Source organism: Papaver somniferum, chromosome 8 (assembly GCF_003573695.1).
Source record: "Papaver somniferum cultivar HN1 chromosome 8, ASM357369v1, whole genome shotgun sequence".
NCBI lineage: Eukaryota > Viridiplantae > Streptophyta > Magnoliopsida > Ranunculales > Papaveraceae > Papaver > Papaver somniferum.
In genome coordinates, this window is record NC_039365.1 from 9987423 (window position 1) to 10009537 (window position 22115).

The 22115-nt window shown below is 38.7% G+C and overlaps 2 protein-coding genes across 2 annotated transcripts; both read right to left on the reverse strand.

Annotated features, from left to right (window-relative positions):
- Positions 1–2573: 2573 nt before the first annotated feature.
- LOC113304317 lies at positions 2574–5062 on the reverse strand. The gene is made up of 2 exons (XM_026553397.1): positions 4848–5062; positions 2574–3946 (listed from the first exon to the last, which is right to left on the reverse strand). The coding sequence occupies exon 2, from the start codon at positions 3510–3512 to the stop codon at positions 2868–2870; it is 645 nt and encodes a 214-aa protein (XP_026409182.1). The 5' UTR covers positions 3513–3946; positions 4848–5062; the 3' UTR covers positions 2574–2867.
- A 6981-nt stretch (positions 5063–12043) lies between these two features.
- LOC113305051 lies at positions 12044–12661 on the reverse strand. Its single transcript, XM_026554163.1, has one exon. The coding sequence runs from the start codon at positions 12659–12661 to the stop codon at positions 12044–12046; it is 618 nt and encodes a 205-aa protein (XP_026409948.1).
- Positions 12662–22115: the final 9454 nt, after the last annotated feature.

The window sequence follows — 22115 nt, forward strand, 5'->3', positions numbered from 1 at the left end:
ACAACCAATTGAACAAAAAACATCATTCAACCATAGCCAATATCATTTTAAGAGAACAAAATAATAACAAGACCAAAATTCTTAATGACCGAGATCAACATTCATAATTTAAATTGATCATTTATACGATATGGACTTATTTTAAGGCAAAAATAAACAAAACCCGGCATGTTCTACAAACAAATAAATAAGCCTAGCAATCACTCAATGTAAGAAAAAAAACACTTATAGTTATAGTTACATACCTAGGACTTTGGTTCCCACCGTATATAGGCAGAACCAGCTTAGTCGCGCACATCCCAAAATCGGAGAACTGAACAGAACAGGACTGAGCTGCACCTCGTCAGCTGGATCGGAACGGGTCGGACTGAGTTAAACGGGTTGGTTGGAGTGGAGCGGCTCGGACTTAGTTAAACGGGTCGGGTTGGATCAGACCGGTTTGGACCGGCTCCTCTTTTCCCGAAGGATGACGAACAGGCTTTCCTTCTTCTCTTTCCCCGGAGGATTACCACCGACGCAGCAGATGCATAATCAATCTCAGCATAAAGCCAAAAATAAATTAGTCATAAAATATAATCATACATATAATTTGTTTGTATAAGACAAATTTGTACATACACGGGGGTATATAGGACAGATTAGTCCATGATAAGATCATATATACGCTCACAACAATCACACAGCAAATCACAAAAAATATTCAGATCTATTTTTATTTTATTTTTATTAAACATCAAATCGTAATACCATTTTATGTAAGAAGACACATCAAACCATCACCACTTTCGATTGGAATAAGAGACCATGGTGTTTGAACAGAGCAAAAAGCGAAGAAAAGTTTAGGTAATACCCGAGACCCCCAAACATATAGGAATAGGACAAAATCAAATCAATCACCCCCGAACCTATGAATTATAATTATGCTATAAAATTTAATCAACTGATTGATATTGGTATGGGAAAGATTAAAATATATATATACACACGAATAATCATTTGATTGATTCTGATATAGGAGGACAGATTTTAAGAAAAAAAAACCAGAGTTATCTGATTTGATTCTAACGCTTTCAACGATATCTTGATGATAATTGCATAACGGTCCAAACTAGCTCAGTGGTATAATATCGTGCATGATAACATGTTGTACTGGAAATAATAAGGAAAGAGAAAGAGGTAGAAAAAGAGAAGAACTTGGTATTGATAAAGAGTCATCAATCTATTACATACATATAATATTCTTTTATATACATGAAAGAGAAGACCTATTCATCTAACGGACCGCACATCCATGGACCATAGACCCTATAACAAAATTTTGTTTTTCTACGCTTTCTTTATTTTGGAAAAATGATATGATAGAGTTATCTAAGAGCTAGCACAACGTAATCTTTTTTTTATCCGTTGATTATAGATCACAATTATCGTAAAGTGTATTGCGTATTTCAAATGTTTTTCCCAGTTGTTATAAAGAAATATGGAAAGAGAGGAATTCAAGAGCATTTGAAGGTACACCATCAAAAACGATTGACGATCTCATTCTTGATTTGAACTTTAATTCTCTATTTGTATTGTGGTCATCAGATGGTGATACATAATCCACTTAATCCCCGGTATATTATGTCATTGGGAGGCTATTGTAAACTAGCTTTTGGCTAAAGAGATGTTTATATTCTCCTTTTTCCATGGATATAATCCTTTACTAGTCTAAAAAAAAAGTACATCAAATGTTTTTATTTAATTTTCTATCTTTATTATCTATCAATATAACATTTAAGTGATGTTTTTTCACGCAATTGGACTCTTGATCAGTAGTACATATATAGGCTGCAACCCCACTTGATCAATAATAGTACATGAGCTATCAGCCAAACTTAAAAGTAAAAAAGGAAAAAAAATTTAATAGAAAAAAAGTAAAAAAACTTAATAGAAAAAAAGTAAAAAAGTAAAAAAGAAAAAAAGAGTGCAACCCACTACATTTGGTTTGTGGTGTAAAGATGTAAAATTACCACAACTGAGTTTTCCTTGCCATAAAAAGAATGCAAGTATTCATTACAAGAATTGAAAACTTGATCAGCTGATACTGTGGGTAAGTGTTTTCATATTTGAATTTGGGTTTCTGAAGAAAACTAGTCCATGAAGTAATGTGGTACAAGTCATTCAACATCATACATGACTCGGCCAAATAACTTAAAGTGGGATATGATATTGATTGTTACAATGCGAAACTGAAATAGACTAGAAAAGGCAGCTGCATCAAGTCCCAATAAAAGCAGGTTCACCTACAAAACTACCATTTCTCAAAACTTTGTTTAAAACCCTGTACAGAAACTCGTATGAAACCAACTCTCTTATCTCTAAGCCATAGAATTTGCTTAATAAAGGCTTGCTAATAGGCAATGAAAGCATTTACGCAATTTTCTTTCACATGGCGTATGTTGTTGGTGGTGGTAGTTAGGTACTTAGGTTATAGTAATTCCATTAACCTGATGCTAACACCTACAATATGCTTTCTAGGGGCCTTGGTTGAAATCAGTATCAAAAGTACCTTTTTATACTCATGAGAAACTTCATTCAACTTTGAAACAAAAAATCAATAAGAATAACACAAAAGAAGTTTTACTTATAAATTCAACAACACATAACAAATCACACCACAAATAACTATCAAGCTCTCTGTAACACACAACTCGACACAACAAAAGTCTACAGAAAAGATTCCGGCTCCAACAGAATATTTTAGACCATACGGAAGGAGGGAGGAAGGACTTGGCTTACACCATACAAACAAGGGGTTTACGCGATTATAACTATTTACAAGTCTTTATTCTTTTAGAATAATTATTGGAACTTCTCCTTGCAGAGGTTTAGACCTGGTTACTATAACTGTTCAACTTACCCTTGAACATTCCGTTCATGATTCCTTCTGCACATGCATCTTCTGCGATTCGAAGAGAAGAAACAGCTTGTGCTACAGCAATATCTGTTGATGCTGTTATCAACCCTCCTCGACTTCTATCTTCAAAATATGGTGCACTAGGTGACATCGAACAGCTGCTGAATCCAAAATCGTTCCACTTGCATTCTGACGCACAAGCTTCAGAACTCCACCCAAAACTTCCAACCGAATACTTTGCAAAGCCCTGATGAGGAGAGTTACCTCTCCATCCTCCCCTGTAAAAACCCAAGTTGGATTGGTTCCAAGGATTAAAACCCTGGTCATTATTCTTCAGCATAATCTTACATGAGTCATCGGAGTCTTCACCAAGGACATGCAGAGCTACTGCCTCTGCAATTGCGGCTCCCTCTTCATCTAGCCGTTGCTGTTCTTCTATCTTTCTCTGCTTCTTCTTTTCTAGCTCAGATCTAATGGCAGCAGAAGTAGCAAGTGCTTTCTCTAGTCGCCTCTTCTTCTTCTCAGCTTGTTTGAGGCGATCCAATTCATCCTTAGCTTGCTTCTTCTTACCTTTCCTAACGACGGGTGGAACTTGAACACATCCCATGTTATCCATGAATACTACTTTGTATCTTAAACAAACAAATCCGTTTGCTCAGCTTCTTCGAGAACTCAACTACAATGTGTACATATTCTCTATAACACTTTTCTCTTTATATTGAATGCTAAATTACTATCAATCAGGTATCTAAGATGGCGAATTAAGATGAAAAAAATTATAGCATCTACAAGAAGAGTATAACGACTACACCCACTCAGGTCTGAACGAATATCTCATCTTCCTAACAATACAATCCCAAAACGAAACCACTGGTGATAGCAGAAGCGAAAAACTATAAGCATTGGCGTATGCATCTCTCTGTTTCATTCTTCCCAATTTCCCACATCCTTTGCATTCGCCCATAACGGTGTGGATAGTAAATTAAACAGTTTTAAATGAAGAATCCAAACTCAAACCCGTGATCAAAAAAGCTCACATCAAACTCCCTACTGCAAACGAACAAAAAATAATGATATCAATAAAAAAGTACCAACTACTGCTCAAATCAGATAGATAAACTTCATTCACAGGTAGACATAAAACTGAATCACTGTCATACCTAAAGCATAATACACAGACTTCTAAGCAAATTCATGGGTATGAAAACTAAAGGTTATCTAAATGGGTGAATCATATACTATGGCAAGTCAAAACACGGATACTAGATACCGCAATTCTTCATGGACAGATAGTGAACCTACAATTGTGAAGTGTGTGTGTGAACCCACTAATAAAAGTCCAGTTCCTAGTTCAGATACTATCTTTGAACACATAATACAATCCAACTAACAACAACTTCAAAATAAAATATGCCATACGTATTATGAGATCGAAACCATAATTCAAAGATCAAAATAATCGTTAAATAAGTAAGGGGTGTCTCATAAAATTGAACCATCTGATTTACATTAGATCAGGAGACGAATAGGAAGTTTCACAGTTTTCATCACTAGTTCCAGAACCTCTCTACCATGTAAAACCCACTAACATGTTCAATTCCTATTCCAGCACCAAAATTCAAACCTTAAACAGTTCCATACTGTGTTCACACCGAAAAGGCTAATTCAATCCACCTAACACCAAATTCTAACCTCAAACCTAGATCTCATGAATCCATAATATTTTCACAATTCAATTCTACCCCTAATCATTCAGATCCATCAAATTTCCAAATCCACACCACAAACCCCAATCCAACACCTTAAAAATAACTAAATAATCATCATTCGACATCGAATTACTCAAATCCAATAACAATTAATGAATTCTAACATAATCCTACATTAGATTATGATGAAAACAAATAAAAAAACAATCAAAATTCACAAAAAAACGAATCAATCCTCTAACCTGATAAAATGGAGGTCGAATTTGAGGAAACAAAGCCTGTTCCGTCTCCATTTCTTCACGAAAGTCAATAAACTATGTAATCAGAGTGGAATATGTGACCGTGGAATGAAGGGAATCGGAAATTTTAGGGTTCGTAGTTTTGGATCTCAGATTGGGGCGCAGAGAGAAAAGATAGGAAAGAAAAAAAAGGGAAAAACTGCCACATGAAATGAACGTGAGCTATGACGGAGGAAAGAAGAAAGGAAGGTACGAACAAGGGTATTTATGTCATCTGGATTTGAGAAAGTACACGTGTTGGCTTTGGATTGAGTGGATTGTTCTGACGTAAATCTAGAAGGAGTGACGTGGAGGGTGTTTTTGGTCATTTTGGGGTAGATTTTTTTATTGGAAGTAACTACTACTTCACTTTATCTATCCGTCAAGATTCAAAGACACCTTTCACTCAAAGGCAGGCTACACGTGATTTCTTGTTCAGTTATGTGGGTCCCACGTTATGGTGAATCTTATGCTGACCGGAGAGGTGAGCATTCCGGTGAGTAGAATCCGGCCAGTAAAACAAATGACAAAACAGCAAGAAAGTGCATGGAAAATAAATGGACTAAAAATAAAATTATCACATGAAATAAAATTTGGAGAAACAGTGAACACTGGCGAGGCAAATGGCTGTCTTTATGCAATATATCCACAACCACAGAGCACCCAGCGCTCAAAATTGTTTTACAGGTGAAAGCGATAAAAACAAAACAAAAATGAACAGTATTTTAATCTAGATCCGGGTATACTCAAACTAATTGGCGTATACCCAAATTTAAATGCACATGTGCCTTTATTATGGGGAGGTCAAAACAGGATGAAGTTATTTTAGTACCCCTGCACTAATTAACCTAACATTAAACCCTAAACTTAAAAACTAAAAACTGATTAATCTTTCTCTAATGTATCTTCTCTAATCCCTCTCCTCTTCTCCTTCCTTCATCTTATTTCATCAACCAAAAATCAACCAAAATTTTCAATTTTAATATTCTACCAAAAATGGTTCGATCCAGTAGCAAGAGAGATTCAACAGGTAACATGAGAAGATCCAAATCAGAGGGAAAAGGTAAGGAAAAAGTTAGAACTAGCAAACCCGAAAATCTAATCCCTGAGAATGTTGGAAAAAACCCTCCACTGATGAAAAGAAGACTGTAAGTGATTTCTAAACTCAAACCCATTATTGTTTAGTGTTTTTTGATTGTTATATTAGGTTAGAAATCGAAAATCATGATTTTCAGGGATTTTGGTCGGCAAGGTGATACTTTAAAACCACGCCGACCGTTGTTTGTTTTGTAAGCGCCGGCATGGTATTAGGATGAATAACCTGCCGACTTTTCATAGCATCCATGGCGATTGTTAGACAATAACCAGGGCCGGCAGGGTATATTAACAAACCATGTCGGCTTACATCTAGCCGGCATTGTCTTATACTTGTACCATGCCGACTTTAGGTCACAGAATACTTAATTTCTATTAGTTATAGCCGGCATCTTTCTTGAATTAGACCCTACCGGCTGCGTTTTGGTCGGCTTGGTGCATGGTTATTACCATGTCGGCTACGTATTGGTCGGCAATGTATATATTCTATACCCCGCCGGCTGTATTACTAGAACCATGTTTCAATGTTTAGAATTTTCATATCTCTTATTTGTGTATTGTTTAGGTTCCCAGAGCCAAAAGTAGAAGATACCCCTTGTCTTGTTAACAATGTAATTTATTGACGCAATTTATCCCAATTTAGAAGATCCTAAAGATGAAACTGAAAAGAATTGCCCTGTAAGAAAGTTACTTCTGAGGGGTAAGGAAGATCCTGAAGAATTTTTAAGGTTTATGGATAGTCCTAGCAGTCCCCTCAACTATCAAGAATGCACATCATCAGAGGAGGAAGAACAGGAGGTTGATCCAAGGACTTTTTCAGGGCATGTGACTTTTCTAGAGTGAACCCCAATTACAATGAGGTCGGTGACTACATAGGTCCATATAAGGGAAAAGCAAAAGCTGATGCTGCTAAAAAAGCTAGTTATGGTGAAGAAGATAGTGATGTGGAGGAAGATAATAACAACAAGAAGGATCCATGAAATTCTTAAACTTTATTATGTTTCACTTGGTTTAGAAACTTAGATTGTGGTTTGAAATCTTTCATTATGTTTTGAACTCTTAGATTGTGGTTTTAGACTTGTTAAACTTATGGTAATTTTCAGTTTCAGTTGCTTTAGAACTTATTCTTTTTTGTGCAGTTTTAGATAGTATTAGAGTTGCAGTAAGTCGGCATGGTTCGTAAGATCGACCCTGCCAGCCATACCAGGCTTTATATGCCACAATGCTGTCAGGGAGTGGTGGTCGGCATGGTTAGAAATTTAGACCTTGCCGACGTAAATGTTAGTTGCACTTTTTAGGTGCAAAGTACAAGCCATTGAATGCTCAACGGCTATAAATTTCAAAATCAAGATATTAGGTGTGTTGTTATTATAAAAGCATTCTCAACTTCATCTTCAACCTTGCATAAAGAATGGAAGTTTCAAGTGCAACACAACCAAATATTTGTAGTCTTTGTACACTGAGTGGTATCTACACTTCTTTGACTTCGTCTTGTACAACCTAGTCGTCTTCTTATCATACACATAACTCTTTCTCTTGTGACTTTCGTCCGGCGATCCATAACACTCGCATACCATTTCAAACCGCGTATCTTTTTGTTGGGTGTTTTTCACTGGAATGCATATCTTCTCTTTGGCTTTCTCAACAATCAATTTACCGCGTCTTCTTTTTCCTTCCATTCCAAATCATTAGCATAATGTTTGGAAGTATCGGGACCCCTAATTTTCTGAGCTTGAGGTTGATCCATCATCGGTACCAATGCAAAAATCTGCAAAACATCAAAAGTTAATTGATATGTATTATCAAGGTCGGCAAGGTCGACATATAAAACCCTACCGACTACAAATAGCCAGCACGTAAGAAAAATTTAACAATGCCGACCACACTAGATCAGGCAATGTTTGAAAACTTGAAAATGCTGGCTTAAGCATTTTCAAGTTAGTTGATATGTATCACTCATCTCATTATATTACCAAGGTCGGAAAGGTCGACATATCAAACCCTGCCGACTACAAACAACCGGCACGCAAGAAAATTTAACAGTGCCGACCAGACTAGAGCTGGCAAGGTTTGAAAACTTGAAAATGCCGGATTAAGCATTTTCAAGTAACGGCTCCTGTGTTGTAAAACTAAAAGTCGGCATGGTGTAAATTTTCTACCTTGCCGCCATGATACTGCTCGTGAAAAGTCGGCACATTGTTCAAATATAAACCACACCGGTCGATACGGTCGGCATGATCGACAAGCGTCGACCTTGCCGACCCTGGGAAGCAAAAGTGAAAAAAAAAATACCAAAATCGAACATTTGCATGGAAAAATTACAATCTTCACCACGTAGGTTGTCTACCTGATTAATTGCAGCTCCATTCTCTTCTTCTTGGTCATTGGATTCTTCGCTTGGCTCAATACATTCATCACTTCCATACCCATCATGAGTTTGAGGAAAATAAAAGTGAGGGTCATGCATGTAATCCATTTGATCATGGTCTGGTAGATCATCATACAAGTACTCATCTGTAGGAGGAAAGTTAGAAGACTCCCCCACTTCAAAATCAGGATTTGAATCACTCATATCACAAATTTCTCAAAAACCCTAATCCCCCTCCAACACTCATGGGAACCAACGTTCATTCTACTTCCACTACTACTTCATTCTACTTCTTACTCTAAATTATTTCTAAAACCCAACTTATAAATCAACTAACTAATTTAACTAATCTAATCATTTTAATTAAATTAGTGCTAATCATTGTGGAGGCATTTTAGCCATTTAGAAAAAACAAGGTTAAGGGATGGCTTGGTTTTACTTCATAATGATCACATTTTGTCTTATTGGGTATACCCCAATTAGTTTGGGTATACCCCAATCAAGCCAGGTATTTTAACACCCAAAAATATCAAAATCTATAGAAGTCGATAACGGCAACTATAATGTTTGCTTCAGCTGCTGCTGAACTGTATACATCATCTGCACCTGCAGGCTGCACCACCAATGCCATGCCAATTGTGCATATGTCCATTTATTTGCCTTGCACAAATCAAATTTCCTAGTTAAACTCAATATTATGAGATCATAAGAGCAGACATACATATGTTCATCTTTTAACTCCAATGATGATACTTCAATAAAACTGGTGATAACAAGGCATTTTATTGGGATACAGAGATAAGTTGGCTGTAAGCATTCTCAGAATCCAGAGTGAACATTTTCAATAAAAGCTCAACTTGCTGAACAGCCGCAGCATCTCTTAATTCATCTATAGTTTTGAACAATAGATATGCTTTGACACGTTTTTTTAAAACAAAAAAACTAGTTTCCTAATTTGAATGCCTTAAGCTTTCAACTAACCAAGAAAAACTAATTTCCTACTGTCACGAACAAAATAGTGGTTCTGGCCAAGATTTTCCAACAGGCTCATGCATCTTCTCTTACTTACATCTCCGCTTTCATGGTAACTGAAAGCACAAACACGAGATGGAAATATTTAATCTATGCTGTTACGACGAAAATTTAGTGCACAGAAGTTATACCATGGAGAATTTTGCACCCTGTCTCCCAGTAAAAGGAGCTTGATCTTCAGACTGTATCACTGTAGTGGAAACGAGGGCTTAGAACATGAACACCTTAGAATCTGCACACGACTCCACATAATATGCATCAACAAGTTTAACAAAGCTTGCACGTAAACCATCCAGAACAATAATATTTCCTGAACGAGGACGAAGAATTCCAATTAAAGTTTCAAAGTAACAAATAAATAGAAATTAAAATTTTCTTAAGCCAGATGCATTATGTATGCTGAGAATACAATGATCCCACATGAACATCATGCGCCTAGTAAACCCAGGTAATGATTCTGAGCCGCAAGAATACAACCAAGAGCATAAATGAGTCTCATCAATGTTAACATAGCCACAGCCACCATCGCCAATTTTTTCCCCTATGTTGGTTCTACACTACTATATTCATCGAATTTCCCAGTTGTCTGGTGGGACTTATGCAAGGGGGTTGTACTGGAAATGTGAACCCTGCACTCTTAGAGAGTTCAAATCACTTCACCATTTCTAGACAAAAGTTCATCGAATACTCAGAGGAGCAGAAAAATTCCTCAATTCAAAAGAACTAATTAATCTCAATCGCTACTTGGCTCAGATTATTACCAACCATATAATTACAGAAAATCAAGTCCAGCATACATTCAAAAATGATTATCTGTTGACCTATGCAAGTTAACTAAGGTGTAATAAGAGTATGAAGGTGACAGATACAAACAACAATAACATTCTTAAACTTGAGCATAACTAAAACCGAAGGACTTCTATCATTTTTGTGCTTTCTAAGTTAACTTTTTATCTTTTCACTGAAAATTGCAGACCTACATCAACACGACAAAAGTAATGAAGTGCATAAGAAGATATTTACCTCTTCAAGTTTTCATCTCAGGCTTTAGCTCATGTTCCCATTGATTCCTCTTGTTGGTCCTCCATTCTGTAGGTGAAACCAGGCTGACACGATAATCCTCTTCTACTTATATAAGATTGAACTCATATCAACCTGCAGCATAACCTATTTTTCTTTCCTATTATAAAGTATGGACAGTGAATATGATAAGAGTATAATTTACTTCATTCAATAGAAGTTATGACAACACATGCTTTTACATTTCAATTGATTGGACTCACTTTTTCTCTTGACCTGCTACTCAATAACGAGTTGAACTCATTAAGCCAAACACGAAATACTAACAGTTGTACAGCAGTCTTGGGACAAATCTACACAAGATTCTGCTCTTACCTCAGCAATTGCACGCAAAAGCAATATAGAATATGTATTTCCAGAGAACTAAATTACAATTCACGTATCAGCAATTAAAGTTTTTTTCTCTGTGCATAAAGTTCCATTCTGATGATTCAGAGAGGCACCATGGTGTAAAATTTAAAAGGTGCCCAGTCATGTTGTGAACAGAAATGAATTAAGCTGCCAAGAATAATTAGAGAAAGAGATTGTGAACGAACCTGCAGTCGATCAAGTATCAGCACTACATAATGACCAAGTCAGATTACAGGACTAAGAAGTCCTGGAAAGTAGATAGGACCATCAAAAGCTACAGAACATCAAACAAATTATCTTCTTCCTCTACTGCTTCTTCTTAAATGGAATCGATGACCAACTCCATTGTTGAAGAAACTCTAACAGTGTGATATAGTAACTCAATTTTTTCAAATTAATAAATTAGAGAATAACAGGATTGATATCTATAAACAACGAGAACTTTAACTATGACTAACTGTACAAGTACAAATATAAGAAATCTTCCTTCCAATGTTCAAAAAGTAGCTGTCTAAGGAACCACATACAACTAAAGGATACGGCATAAGTTACTTGAATTGAGTATGAAACAAGGCGATTCAAGGAACGTGACATAAAGATATCTATTTATGCAACTACTAAAGTTCCAAAACTACAAAAAGATACATGAAAAGGTAATGGCATCTAACCAACAAACCACTTAAGGTGACAAGAGTGATGAAAGCTAGTATTTCTTATCAAATCTTGGATTCTCCTTCCTGCTTGTTAGTAACTATAGAAGAGTGTACACATACTGCAACACGGAGAGGCAATAACAGCATTTAATAACATGATTCATACTAAACGTAGAGAACTTCTAAATATCAATAGGATAATCTTATGGAAAAGATAGAAAATCAAAGACAAAATAGTCATGTACTTTATTGAAACTCTTTATAGGAATACATATTGCGCAGATGATCTAGAGTCAACACTGGATACACAATAGAATTTTCATTCCTTTTTCATGTTACACTAAGGTCCTATAAAAACAGAACAAAACATACAAGATGCGAAATGTGAAATTGTGTGTTTCTGACTTTTTACCCCAATCATGTTTTCAGTTGTTCTTGCACTGAATATTGTTTGTTAAAGAACTACATGAATGTATATACTAACAAGAACTAATATCACATTCCCATGTTTTTCTTCACAGGCTCCAATTGATTCCTCTAACTGTCACTCACCCCACTTAAGTACCTGAAGTCAAATGGAACTAAGCTTTCAAGACAATTGTACTCATCCCATCCTGAAATGCGAATATTTGGTTCTCTACATGCATATTTGGTTTTCTAGCACTTCCGTCGTTTGGGTCATACAGAACCAGATCAGCAAGATAACAATCACCGATCCCAAATAGAATCTCACCACTGCTGAAAGACCACATGAGCCTCCAGGTACAGTCTCTCAGAATTCCCTCATGGGTTATAGTATAATGTTTGGTCCAAGATTCCTGAACTCCATAATCCTGCATCACCCGTACTTCAACATTAACACCACAACAAAGTACAGAAAGGAAGTCTTTCAACACTCCAACACTCAACTCCCATTGCTTTTTCTCTATAGGTACTTTTGGTGGTTGCAATGCTTCGAATTTCTCACTGCTGATATCCAAAGAGATTATAGCAGCAGAGAAATTTTCAGTCCTGTAACCTAGCCAATGAAAAAGTCCATTAACAAGCACTCCAGACTCTTCCATTGTACATATCACATAAGGGAGGACTTGAGTGCTTTTCCATGAATTTGGCCCAATCGTATAGACATCAACTGAAACTGAAGAACCATCGTCAGCGTTAAACAAGCATATCACTTTTGTAATCACCAGAATTGTCATCATAACCGAAAGCATATGAAGAAATAATTGGATTCACCGGTTTATTAGGTGATTTGGGTAATTCCTTGTATTCGTTAGTGTCGCGATTCCAAAGACCAAAGAATTCTTTCTCTTGATTCCAAAAGCAAACAAAACCATTACAAGAACCCACAAACTGAATATCTTCTTCTAGACATCCCAATGGCGTACCAATTTCCATACCATACAAATGAAATTCATTAAAACCAGGGACGGACCCAAGATCATTTATAAGGTAGGGCTAGTGAATGAGCTGGATTCTCATAACATACAGATTACTCACCCTAAAAATAAAATTTATATCAATCTCCCCCGGACTATAGCCCCTTTAGCCCAGTGATGGGTCCGTCAGTGATTAGAACATAACGATAAAGGATCATAGCTTATGGAGCGGATTACATTGCCAAACTTATCATGATCGAATTCAGATATCATGAGATTGAAATTGGTTCTTTGGATAGTAAGATTATGGCGCCTTTTAAATAAAATTAGGGTTAGAGGTTAGGGAATACCATTTCTTGCAAACACACTTGCATAAAAGTGTTGATTTCACTGGTAACCTTAGAAGAATATCGAAGCAGATCTCTTCAGGAAGACTTGACATTGTTGACGCTTCTCCTTTTTTTCATTTTCAGAGGTAAAGTTAGGGTTTATTCTTCGTGAAGCTGAATGAAAAACGCGTTTCAAAAGCTAGTTGAACCATGGCTTGAAGTGTCGATCCTAAGATCTGTATCAGGACTACTCGGTGTTGTCAAAGCCACATGGTTTGCCGTATTAACTGATAAACTTCCGTATCGGCCGATACTACTACTCCCCTCGTGTACTCCCTCCGTTCTTAAATAGATGATCTCTTTCATATTTGCGGAATTCTTAATGTAAGAAAATGAGATGAGTTCTTCGAGAGCATTTCTTATGGAATGAACAAACAAAAAAATTGGATTTTCAAACAGATTTGTTGGTTTGAACATCGAGTCGGAACAACCAGCGCGTGTCTGTTGTGAAGACGCGCGATCGTGCCATTGACATTGGCGCTCGAATGAATGTCGCTGGCGCTCGAATGAATGTCGCCCCTCACATATTCTCTCTCCAAAACCTGATTATTATAATTACGATTTATTTTTTATTAGTTAAATAATCTATGGGACCAAACTCTTATTAGTTTATATAAATAAAATGATTAGGGAGACCCAAATCTTATTAGTTTATGTTAATGAAATCAATAGTGAGACTCTAAAATATCACAAAATTGGTTAAAAAGATCAAAATCGACAATTTCTGGGTGAAAAAGACATTTAGATTTTGATACTGTTTAAATGGACAAAAATGTAAAAATAGCCAGGATGTAAACAGTTTCATCCTACTCATTTTCAAATACTTTTTCTTATTTTTAATTTACATCGGGATGCATCAAGTTTCATCCTTGCTATTTTTTAAGTTTAAGTCAGGATGAATCGAGTTTCATCCTTGCTATTTTTTTGGTGTCCATTTCACCCATAGTACTTTTTACACGTCCATTTGAACCATGTTTTAAAAATATTTGGACAAATGACCCATTTTTCGCTAAAATATCAGATTTGTTCATTTTGCCTTGTTTCCCATAGTGGAGAATGCAGTTTCTTCATCCGCGTGGCTCAACAAAACAATAAGTTTGTTGATTGCTATAGGAATTGCCCTAAGGCTTATCTTTTACAATTATACCTTTATGGATAATAATCAATAAAACTTAGAAATAATACATCCCTCAAACTATACCACGAATATTTGTAATCTTTATACCACTGAAAAACATTTTAAAACATATGTATAATAAATATAAACATGGCTATTAAATTATACACCCTTGTCTAGTGATACGGGTCAATTTTTAGAGGGACAAAATTTAAAAATGAGAAGGTTATTTAATGAGGGACGGACGGACGGTGGGAGTATTTTTTTTACTGGTACCGTGTTTGTATAAAGATGTAGAAGCTATAAAAATTGCAGATGGCAGCTAGATTTGGTTGTCAAGGTTTCGCCAAATGTAGTGAGATAGACATTATAAGCATGTCTAGAGTCGCACGCAGTTATCACGTGCGTCTGCATCCAAACACTATTACCGAAAGCATTTGACACAGACGAATACATTACTGGTGTTTATCCTATAGACGAGCTTATTGTTAACATCTGGAGTCGCACTCAAATATTGGTGTGGAGAATCTTTAAAAGCTAAAGCTACATTTAATCCATCTCTTTTAACTTTCTCATATTAACTGTGGATGCTCTAAGATCTTCCATCGTTTTATTTATAAGAAATTCCGTCGTGTATTTGTGTTCTTTATCCCTTGATTTTCAAATAGGAGCTTTAGGATGACATTTTTAAATCTGTTTGTGATGGCCTTTGATATGATCTTGTATGTGATGCTGACTAGGATAATTGGCCTGCATTTTACTTTCTTTGGGATGATGTAAATGAAATAGCAATTTAGAATTTGATCCAAGTCTTTTTCTCAATAGAAGTAGTTATTCCTTTCCTGAGAACAAATATAAGACAGGTACTATTGTACTTTTTGGGTATGTCCGGACCAATGTAGTCAATATCGGCCGATATATCGGGGATATTTCGGATATCGGCCTAGAACGATACGATAAGAAGGATATCGGGGATACGATATTCATCCGATAATATCGGCCGTATCGTTCGAATATCGGCCGTTTCGGTCAAATATCGGCCGTATCGGTCGATACGAAATTTTCCTACATTTCCCGATATGAGACGGTATTGGTCGTTTTCTATAAAGTTTAAGGGTAATTTTGGCGAAGAAAGTCTTCCAGGTGGTAGTAGAGGTGCATGTAGCTCTCGAAGCAAGTCTACTTCCCCAACCGACTCTGAGTATGATGGATATGTTACTGATCAATGGATGTTAGACACTGATAATGGACAACTTGATGGAGCTAATGGAGTTACTGAAGATGATGATATCTATAATTTAAAATAAAATTGTATTATCCCTGTTTAGTTATCATTTTAGTTTGTAAACTTTAAAGTTGGTGAAGTTACTCTGTTGTTTCCGGTTTGAACTTTAAACTTGTTTAATTGTCCTTTTAGGTATTGAACTTTAAAGTTACTAAAGTTACTCTTTTGTTTTTTTGATAAAATTGATGTTATCTATTATATCTTATCCGAAAATGTGTGGAGAAAATTTTTAATATAAAATTATAGTCTCTAAATCTAGAATCGATATTATACCGATATTTCAACGATAATATCCCCGATATAAAATCGTACCAGTGTATCGGTCCCGGCCGAAATAAACCGATATCCGATATTAACTACATTGGTCCGGACCATATTTGAGGTCATACCAAAAAGGATGTTTTTTATTATTACTAGGCCTTAAACCGTGTTGTAACGACACGGGCCTTGATGTTAGTTAATTTTGAATATCGTAACTTGATTCTACCCAATCTATTACGGGAGAAGGCAGTAAATGACATAAATGTGTATGTCTGTACAAATCGATGATGCACCAAGCGCTCCTATGCTGTTAAGTCATCCAACCATCTCTTTTAGGGAGTACTTATTGTATTTGTGAGGTGGATACTTTGGTAATGTGTAAGCTTCAGCGACGGAAACAGTTTACTAGGTGAAGCAGAGAATATACGTACTCGAATCAGAGTTAGCACTCAAAAATTTGGAGTCTGATTAAAAGGGAGCACATACTAGATTTTCAATCTTGGTATATCAGCACGGTTACACATTGGTTTGCCTATAATTTAACCTCGCAATACTAAAATGCAATAAAAAAGGGAATTACTCCTCAACCAAAAGCAGTAAGGGAGACAACAGAATTGCAGAATGGAAGACACACCAAAACAAATTAAATGCGGAGACACAAAGAAACACAGTCAACGTTAGGTGTTTTTTTATTTTTGGAATCCTAAACCAACAGAGTTGCATGTCTTAATAGTGCTTAATCTTCAACATTGGTAGATGCCGACGCAGATTTAGGCATCTTCAGCAGGCAGGGTTTCTTGCGAGGGTGTTCATTACCGGCCACATGCTCGTCTTCAGGACCAATGATTTCGGTATCCTGTGCAGATATGGTTGGAGTCGGTGCTGGAGGAGGCGAACGCAACTTTGCTACAGTGAAGCTTGGGGTTTCTAAGATATTTCATGTTATATGAAGTTACCGTTATGAGGTAATCCCGGCAGACAACAATGAGTGATTCAAAGGCATCCTGCACTGTTGCCAGGCCTTCAACCTGGTTCGAAAATGAAGTCAATCGTTAGATGCACGATGAGTTAAGTAACATAACAGAGACTAAGGTGGGGATTGTAATTGTAAATTGTTTACCTCTCCTTTAATCACAGCATCCAAGGCTAATACATGGACCATTTTTTGGACTTCGGTGTCCATGGCAACAAAAAAGGATTCAATGATAAGTAACACAAAAGGATTTTTATTGTGTCGATACGACGAAGATGTTGGTGAAGATTATAACAGCAAAATAAAGATGCAATAACAAATATGTTAACACTGAGAATGGGGTACTAGGATTGTCAAATCCACCACTAACTCACACTATATATTCAGCTAATTATATTACTCTTGTCCTTGTAATAGTGTTTGAGGGTGAAAACAGTTTCTGCTGATTATGGTAATTTCGAGAGTGTGGGTGAGAAACGAGTCTAAACCCTAAACAATGTACTTCAAGGGAGTACTTTGATTCGAGAGATCAATCTGTACAAATCCGGCATAAACCAAGAAATGGTCGTTCCAGACTTGCTTCGGTCAAAAAGTGAAGGAGAAGGGTTGGTCTAGAGAGGGAAGCGAAGAGAGTGTTGAGACCAGAATAGTTGATTCGGGAAGAGTAGTTGTTTGACGACTTGTATCAGAAAGTGGAAAGCTAACAGATGGGAAAGATAACAAGTGATTTCTGAGTGTTGTATTCTCCTGACCAAAACTTGTCCTTTGGTGGAAATAGGAGAGACCTATTTATACAAGTCGCAACGAAACGTCTCCTGGTCTCGTAAGGAGTGAAAACGATTGAGTAAATGGAAGAAAGCAGTAACGGGTAACGCCTGGAATTTATGTTTCCATAATGAAGGAAACGTTTCACCATTACTTCTTGTATTTACTAACCGCCTCACTTTTATGACACTTTCTTGTAACGGGCGTAGTGTACGACGCACGATGTAAACCGCCAGACCAATACCCTGATGACCATCCCCCAATTTGTGACATGTTTTGATGTCTCGAGTATTTTCGTGGAAAACGTGTAGCATGTTGCTATTGTTTGGCAAGTTAATATTGAGAGGCTTGTGGGTTCGGTGGTGACTTTCGACGGCCGAGATTTCGTATCTTGAGAGGAATGTTAACTGTCGATTGTGGTTACCTTCCGTTGGTAGCCAGTGGCGTGGCCACGGTGCTGGCATGGTTTGCGCATGCTCTTGGCGTGGATAATTAGGGTTCGGTGCCGTGCCCAAAGAATTGGCATAGCTAAGTATGTGCCATGTCCAAAGAGTTGGCACCATAGCCAAAGGTTGCCACAAGTCGTTTGGTGGCATGTTTGTACAGCTAAGATCTGCATCCCAGGAGGAAGGATAGTCGTTGATTGTTGCAACCTTCCGTTTGGAAGCCAGCGGCATGGAAGCATGGACGGCATGGCTTTGGCGTGGTCAAATTAGGGCTTTGGAACCGTGGCCAAGAGTTGGCACCGTAGACAAGAGATTTCCACAAGTCGTTTGGTGGCAAGTTTGCACGGCTGAGATCTGCATCTCAGGAGGAAGGAGAGTCGTTGATTGTTGCAACCTTTCGTTTGGCAGCCAGCGGCATGGAGGCATGGTCGGCGTGGCTCTGGCGTGGCTAAATTAGGGCATTGGCGCCGTGGCAAAGATATTGCACCGTAGCCAAGAGATTGCCACAAGTCATTTGGTGGCAAGTTTGTACGGCTGAGATCTGCATCTCAGAAGAAAGGACAGTCGTTGATTGTTGCAACCTTCCGTTTGGCAGCCAGCGTCAGGGAGGCATGGCTTTTGCGTCGTGGCCAAGAGTTGGCACCGTAGCCAAGAGATTGCCACAAGTCGTTTGGTGGCAACTTTGTACGGCTGAGATCTGCATCTCAAGAGGAAGGAGAGCCGTTGATTGTTGCAACCTTCCATTTGGCATCCAGCGGCATGGAGACATGGCCGGCATGGTTTAGGCGCGTCCAAGCTAGGATTTTGGCATAGTTTTAGGCACGGCCAAAATTAGGGTTTTGGCATAGTTTAGGCGCGGCCAAAATTAGGGCTTTGCATTGGGCCAAAAGTTGCCACGCATTTGGTGGCGAACTTGGATGGCTGAGATTTACATCTCATAAGGAAGGGTGCCCGTTGATTGTTGCAACCCTTCGTTTGGCAGCCAGGGCATGGCTTTGGCATGGTTTAGGCGCGGCCAAGCTAGGATTTTGGCATAGTTTTAGGCGCGACCAAATTTAGGGTTTTGGCATAGTTTAGGCGCGGCCAAAATTAGGGCTTGGCATTGGACAAAAAGTTGCCACGCGTTTGGTGGTGAACTTGGACGGCTGAGATTTGCATCTCAGAAGGAAGGGTGGTCGTTTATTGTTGCAACCCTTCGTTTGGAAGCCAGCGGCATGGAGGCATGGTCGGCATGGATTTGGTGCGGAGGTGCGGTTGGCATGGTTGGCATGCCTTTGGCGCGGAGATGTGGCTAGCATGGTTGGCATGCCTTTGGCGTGGGGATGTGGCTGGCATGCATGCCATTGGAAAGGTGGTACGGCTGGCATTGTTGGCGTGCCTTTGGCGCGGAGATGTGGCTGGCATGGCATGCCATTGACACGGTGTGGGGCTGGCATGGTTGGAATGCCTTTGGAAAGGAAATATGGCTATTAGGGTTTAGCATGTCGAAACCCTAGTTTAAAATATGTGGCACGCGTGATTGGCACGTTTGTCTAACATGTGCGGCCGACAAGTTTAGAGATGATGCCGGTCACTACCGAGGGCTCTGCCGTGAAGCATGGAATTTACATAAAAAAAGTACCCGATAATTTTACGCGGACATGTTGAATGGTTTAATAAATGTGCTAATGGCGACATTATTACTCAAGTGTGACGTCACTGTCTGACTAAGGTTTTATGATTTTAACCCTAAGCTAAAAAACCACCATCAACATTAAGTCCCCTACTTAGCTCGGAACAGGGGCATTTTTACGAGGTAAGCATAAGATGGTGACATACAAGGACAAAATTGAAATGGCAAGTCATGAAAATATGGTTAGGAAGATCCGTCTAACCTTTTCGAGAGGTAAAGAGAATTCGTGATTCTTGCATTGGTGGATTTGCGTAGATTCTGCTCGTAGTGCTGCTAGCTAGGCCGCGGAGTGGTATTGGTGGTTGTTGTACGGGATGCAAACAGTTGGCGTCATCTTGGCTAGGCTGGGGAACGCGGAGTTGTTGGCGTTGCTTGCTTGGATTGGCTTGGCGTGGCGTGAGCGTTGGCATGGGCTTGGCATGGCGTGAGCGTTGGCATGGGCTTGGCATGGCATGAGCATTATCATGGGCTTGGGCGCTGGATTGGTGTGGAGTGGGTGCTGGCACGGCACGGTGTGGGCGCTGGCTTGGTACGGCGCTGGCTTGGCGTGGCGCGGATTGTTGGCACCGTGAAGCTTGTTTTTACGGGCCCAATTGTCTTTTTCCATACATAGCTCAAATAGGAAATCCTTTCCTTATTCAAATTCCAAGAATGTCACGCCTATAAAAGGGTATGCTCTCCTTTTTGTCTCGTATCTTTTTTCTCACATCCTTGCACTAGCGGTAGAGTGGTAGCAATAAAGCGGAAAAACATATTCCAGGTATGTATTCCATCGTTTCTCTTTCAATATGTTTTTTTTGTATTGGTGCAAACCCTAGCCATAGGTGTATCTTCCATGAACTTGTAGAAATATTTCAGCGTGAACACCGCAGTAATGTTATCCACCTCAATTATTATGCAAAATAGGCATGCACGGGCAAGTAACTTCCACCAATTCCTTTCCCACGAAAACCTAGTTATTAGGGTTTCCACATTTTCCTTGGGGTGACTGTGTGCATAGTTTCCGTGGTGGGGCGTGCTTTCTTGGCCGGGTGCATACTTTCCGCTGTAAGGTACGACTTTGGCAAGGGTTGTGATTTCCGCGGCGACGTAGAGTTTGCCAGTCCCTATTTCTTCGGTTATGAGCGTTATGGCTTGCAACTTAAAACAAATTGGTCCGCGTCCAAAATGGATTCTCCGTTGTTGATAAAATAGTTTTATGCACTTTGTAGTAACTTCTCTTCGTACCCCTTTCTTTGTTGTAGTTGAAAGTGTAAGCAGCTTAAGAAGGTTTCGTTAGGATGTCACCTGAGAAAATCCCTGCCGCGGCTTTGAAAAATATTGGCATCTCTAAGCCAAACATGGATGATGAATTTTTCACAACGTCCGCCACAGCTAGGAGAAATCATCCTAAGTTTTTGCCCGTCCTTCTGACCGGTTCAGATGGTAAAGGAGACACCCAGTCGGTTCGACCAGGTTGTGTAATACGATTTTGCCTTCAGAGTCAAGAGTATCCTGCTTCTTCCATTGACTTCAGAATCTATCAGAGTCCGTTGTGTTCTTTCGACAAGTGGATGCAATTCATGATAAGTCAGGATTACGTAAAATGAAATTTGATCAAAGCGCAAATCATTGGCGCTTTCACAGCTTCTACGACGCTTCAAATCAGGAAAGATATCCACCTCTTAGTTGCTTTCATCTCTCGATGGTGTCCAGACACTCACACGACCATATGCAAGTGGGGTGAAATGACTGTCTCTTTGGAAAGTGTGGTTGTATTGTTGAACCTTCCCATAACAGGGAATCTTGATATCACCTTGTTTGAAGATGAAGAACAAATGAACGCTGCTCTCGTTGCAAAGTAAAAAGGCTTTGTCCGGAAGGAAAACGAGACGAGGTGTTTCTACAGCTGGTGGGTGTCCCAATAGTTCCCAGATGAGTCGGAGCCAGATCAAAAGAATTGTACACTTCATGTCGCGGCATTCTTGGTTCTTTGGTTATCCAGGGAAATTTTTGACGACGTCTCTGGTAAGAAGAAAATAAGACAGGGTCTCATTAAGTTTGCCATCAGATTAGCGAAAGTTGTTGTTCTCCCCATTGGCGGCTTATTTCTCGGTTCTCTGTACACACATTTGGATCATCTGGTTGCGGACATGCATGCTTCAAACGTCTATATGAAATTGGACTCGTACGTCCATGTTGATTTTCTTCAAGCGTGGTTGTGGGAGCATTTCGAGAAGTGCGCTCCCAAACCGCTAGCTTTACTTCCCGAGTCTTCGGATTGTTCTAGGATACTTCGTTGGGTGAACAAGCGCCCAAGATCTGGCTCGAACCTGGCTGACTTCCTGGACAACTCCTAAGCAATCAACTTTCGTCCATGGGCTCCG

What these genes read in the sequence shown, in the direction of transcription:
- LOC113304317 (XM_026553397.1), bottom strand. Translation starts at nt 3,512, where the DNA reads ATGGATAACATGGGATGTGTTCAAGTTCCACCCGTCGTTAGGAAAGGT.
- LOC113305051 (XM_026554163.1), bottom strand. Translation starts at nt 12,661, where the DNA reads ATGACAATTCTGGTGATTACAAAAGTGATATGCTTGTTTAACGCTGAC.